Source organism: Engraulis encrasicolus, chromosome 22 (genome assembly GCF_034702125.1).
Source record: "Engraulis encrasicolus isolate BLACKSEA-1 chromosome 22, IST_EnEncr_1.0, whole genome shotgun sequence".
In the NCBI taxonomy this organism is placed as follows: Eukaryota; Metazoa; Chordata; class Actinopteri; order Clupeiformes; family Engraulidae; genus Engraulis; species Engraulis encrasicolus.
The window spans coordinates 14,043,240-14,048,239 of NC_085878.1; the positions used below are offsets into that span (position 1 = coordinate 14,043,240).

General features: G+C 46.8%; 1 protein-coding gene across 2 annotated transcripts in view; it reads left to right on the forward strand.

The window, feature by feature from the left end:
• Positions 1-5,000, forward strand: part of rab28 (RAB28, member RAS oncogene family) — a 44,502-nt gene that overhangs the window by 15,180 nt on the left and 24,322 nt on the right. For both annotated transcript variants that reach the window (XM_063187839.1, XM_063187840.1), the window contains exon 4: positions 1,386-1,515. In XM_063187839.1, the coding sequence (XP_063043909.1) occupies positions 1,386-1,515 (130 nt within the window). The remainder of the gene's footprint in view (positions 1-1,385; positions 1,516-5,000) is intronic.

The following is a 5,000-nucleotide window of genomic DNA, read 5'->3' on the forward strand; positions in this document are numbered from 1 at the left end:
GAGTGCGAGTGTGTGTGTGTCCAGTGCAGTGTGTGCTCTTGTGTGTTCAGTGTGTGTGTCTTCAGGGCAGTATGGCGTGGCTCTGCATTTGCTGCCAGCCTGCTCCTCGGTCACTAGTGCCCCCTGCTGCCCATTCTGGCTGTCCATGCAGGGCACACACACACACACACACACCACGCTCTCAACTGTACACACACACACACACACACACACACACACACACACACACACACACACACACACACACACACACACACACACACACACACACACACACAGTTCTCAGCACTAGGTACTGTTCTATTTTGCTATAGTGTAAAAGTGTTACTACGGAGTTATTCTGGCATATGCACACAGCACACACATGAACACACACGTTGCAGCATCCTTTCCTTTCTTTCTTACAGTGTATCAATGTAATGCCTTGCAGCGCAACAAACTTGGTTGCAACAATATGTAATATTGTGTACCTGTATAGGGTGATATAAGGTTACAGTTAGGTGTGGGAAAAGTCTTACGGTTATGATTAGGATTAGGTTTAGTGTCATGTGTGATTTGGGTTGGGTTTAGTGTTATGTATACAGCCTGAGTTCAAAATATCACGTGTCGATATATTTTGATATTTTGACATGGTGTTAAAAGGATGTTTTGCCCACCAGTTGCACGCGTGCATGCACACACACACACATACGAACGCACACACACACACATACAGGACCGTGGGTACACAGGAAGTAGCACATCATGGTAGCTGTCAGCTGACACAAGCACCCTGGAACCAAGCTGTGGAGGAGAAACCTCCAACTGAATTGCAAAATTGAATTGGCTTTATTGAATGAATTACATACAGTATGTGTAGACATTTAGATTGTGTAAATACGATCAAGTTCTAATCCTTCTACAATATGTTTTTTTCGTAGTGGGATGTAGAGGTTGACTGCATGAGTGAAGCTTAGATACTATGCTGGCATAAATTCATTAGATTCTATCATAACATTCTTTGCATGAATACATGTGTCCCAAGGTCCATTCATGGAGTGGACAGTATAAATACTGTATTATCACATTCATAAATGTATCATGTGTGTGTCTGGGAGAGTGTGTTGCGGTGTCCTATCCTATAGAGTGGAAGTTGAATGCTGTGTTCTCACTCTCAGATATGTGATCATTCTGTGTGTGTGTCTGTGAGTGTCTTGCTCCCTGTCGGGGTGTGTTGCTGCTGTATGACATCACTAACTGTGTGTGTGTGTGTGTGTGTGTGTGTGTGTGTGTGTGTGTGTGTGTGTGTGTGTGTGTGTGTGTGTGTGTGTGTGTGTGTGTGTGTGTGTGTGTGTGTGTGTGTGTGTGTGTGTGTGTGTGTGTGTGTGTGTGTTGCTCTCTCCCAGGGTGTGTTGCTGGTGTATGACATCACTAACTACCAGAGTTTTGAGAACCTGGAGGACTGGTTCGGCACACTGAAGAAGGCCAACGAGGAGGCCGAGGTGCAGCCGGTCGTGATACTGGTCGGGAATAAAAGTGAGTCACACACACACACACACGTGTGCAATAATGTGTATTAGGTCTATCTCTTGTATCTATGTATCTATGTAAGCTGTCAGACACCTTCATTTCCCTCGGGATTAATAAAAGTACTCTACTCTACACACACACACACACACACACACACACACACACACACACACACACACACACACACACACACACACACACACACACAAACACACACGCACGGACACACTGCTGCTCTTGTGGCCATAGCCTCCTCACCTCACCTCAGCAAGGTGTTGACAGCACTGCCTGAGAGTGACTGAGGGCCTTGGTCTGGTACCTCAGCCACTGGCATAATGATGATAATGATGTGAGTCTTTCTCTTCTGGGCGAGCGCACGCATGTGTGTGCTCAGCCACTAGCATAACGCTAATAATGTACTGTAAATCTTTACTTCACTTTCAAGCTGCGTCTGTGGGCGTGGGCGTGTGCGTGCGTGTGCTTGGGTGTGTGTGTGTGTCTGCGTGTATGCGGGCGGGTGCGTGTATTTGTGCGGGTGCATGCGTGTGCTTGTATGCATGGCCATCCCAAAGAGTTCACCGCAATGTCCTTTGCCTGACCCTTAGAGGAATGAAGTTCGCCATTTTTCTCCCATCCTCCTTTTTCCATCCCATGTTTGCTTCCTTGTTTGGGACCCAGTGCAGGGCTCCTCATCCTCCACTTACTGCACTGTAGTGGCTGACTGTCTACTTGCCAGTCCCTTGTGCTTCCTGGGCGTTGCCTCTAAATATGACACAAGCAAGTGTAAGTAGGCCTTGCAATTGTTCATGTGTTTATTATACTGGGTTAGTGCCTAGCCATAAACGGCAACTCAAATGGCCATATGGAGCATATTCTTCCTCTCTACTGTAATCTTTGTTTTTCTTGTCCAGTCGAGTCCCCTGAAGAGCCGCTCCAAATATAAAAAAAGATGTTTCACCGATTTCTTCTTTTTTGGATGTCGGGAGCAATCACTTGGAATGTCGGAGAAGTTTTCAGTTTTCTGTCCATTAGCATTCAGAGGCAATCGGAATGTCGGAGAATGTTGTCCTTGTTTCTCGTCTAAATACAGATACTTGATATTTTCACAAGATTTTCTACTGTATCTATTGTAGTCATGAAAAGGCTTAAATGGGAGTCCCTTCCTCCTTGAAGCCTATCTCAATACTCAGACTCAAAGGGGAAAAAAAAACTTTTGGCGCTTGTTGCAACCCTTGTACTGTGTGCATGTGTATGGGTGTGGGTTTAGCATACCTTTTCCAGTGTGTGAATCCTGAAAGCTGTCGGTGTGGTGTGGTTTGTGTGTGTGCTGTGCGTGTGTGCGTGAGTTTTTGCGCGTGTGAGAGATTGTGAGCCGTGCTCTGGCCCTGGCGGTGCGCTGGCTGATGCTCGGAGGAGATAAAGGGGCATGATTCATGGGTAGCCAGCACCTTGGCATCGTCGTGCCCCAAACAGAGGGCCTGCAAACATCAAGGCGTCGCGTGGGAGGGATGATTTAACACCCCTACTATGGAACTTGGGCGTGTGTGTGTGTGTGGGTGTGGGTGTGGGTGTGGGGGTGTGAGGGAGACAACCACACCCACACACAGACTCTCTCACACTCTCACACATACACACACACACAGGGCCGATGACTGCGTTTGACGGACCCAGGACAAAATCATCCAAAAGGGCCCCCTCTTAATACATACCCCCAGTCTAGTCGCCAGGCCAACACACACACACACACACACACACACACACACACACACACACACACACACACACACACACACACACACACACACACACACACATTGAAACATCTCTTATCTCCCTCTCTTTCTCTCTTGGCTCTGTCTGACCGATGCCTGGCCAGCTATGCATCATCAGTCTGGGGCCAGAGGATAAGCAGACTCCTCTCCTCCTCCACTCCCCTCCTCCCTCTACCCCCCTCCCCTCCTTCTCTCCTCTCCTCTCCCTCTCTCCATCGCTCCCTCCCTTCTTCCCCTGTCTCCCTGCCGTCAAAATAAAGACAATAAAGACTAATAATGACCCCTCCTTTCACTCAGTCACCCAGGAAGGGGTGCATGGGGAGGGACTGGCGAATCCCACCACTCCCAACCTCCCCTAAGACACGCATGCACATTTAAACACACACACACACACATATACATACACACACACACACACACACGCACACGCACACGCACGCACGCACACACATGCACACGCACATGCACGCACAAATATATACACACTTCCACAGAGAGAGAGCACCCCCTCCAACATTTCCTGGATGGATGCCGGGAGCAGTCAGGGGTCTCTCTGCTTCTCTCCAAAACAATAAATAAATATTTAAAAACTAGAAAGCCACTCTAAAAAGCACAAGCTTCCTCCCCTGGTCAAGCGGCTATCTTGCCCAGTTAAACAAAAGTTTGAAAAAAAAGAAACAGAAAAAAGAAACATACTTTCGTTGGTTCCTCCCCGTGTTTTTCTAGTGAGTCCACTCCAAAAATGTAATGGGTTTGGCCCTGACCCACACTACACTCCCTGCAATGAGAATTGGTCAGATTTTCTTCTGAACAAATAAATTCAAACCAAACATACAACATCCTTTGTAAAAGTAACACATAAATAAGTTAAGTTAGAAAAATGTAAAAACATCTCTCCATTATGCAGTGGAAGGCAAAACAAATTTGCTTGTTATGTGAAAACAAACATGCCATGTACCGATATTTTATTGCTCGGATGTTAAGCATTTTGTCAGTTTACCTACATTTGTTTATACTGCTCTGCCTATATTGGTTAACATTTCTCTTAGTACAACTTCTCAATGATTGAGTATATTTTAGACTTCTGTCTGATTCAAACATGTTTTCTTTCGGCATTTGGGGTCACCACTAAATCCATAAAAATAGCATACAACTCTTTCTGTTGTTTTCCCCTCCAAATCTCTTGTTTTGCTATTGAAATGATTTTATTCCAAAATTGCCCTTGCAATAACATTTTGATTGTGTCCCTAGTGCAGTTTCAGCATGATTAGCTTCAGAGTATTCTCCAAATATTCGTCTGTAAGGTTTTTTTGAGTCTCAACGGGTTGTTTCAGTCAGAAGCCTCCTCCTGGCGGTATTGGTGTGACGGGGAGGGAGTCTTGTCTGGGCTGCAACCACCAGCGTGAGTGACTGACAGACAGCCGACGGTCGTGTCGGCTTTGGGGAAAAAGGCTGCGTCTTGTGTTTTACTCTGGCTCAGCCGCTCCCACCCAGATCACTCCGCCAGGAGCCATCCATTATCTGCTCGGGCAATATAAATTCCCAGCGCTCTCTCCTGCTCGTTGCTCCACGTCAGAAGCCGTGACGAGTGAGAGAGAGGGAGAAAAAGAGAGATGGAGAGAGGGGGGGGGGGGGAGTAGAGAGTTAGTCTTTCAGCTATCTTTTGGGAATTGCCCACACAGACTTGTCTGTTTTGTTTTGGTCCCCACCTCCCCCTAG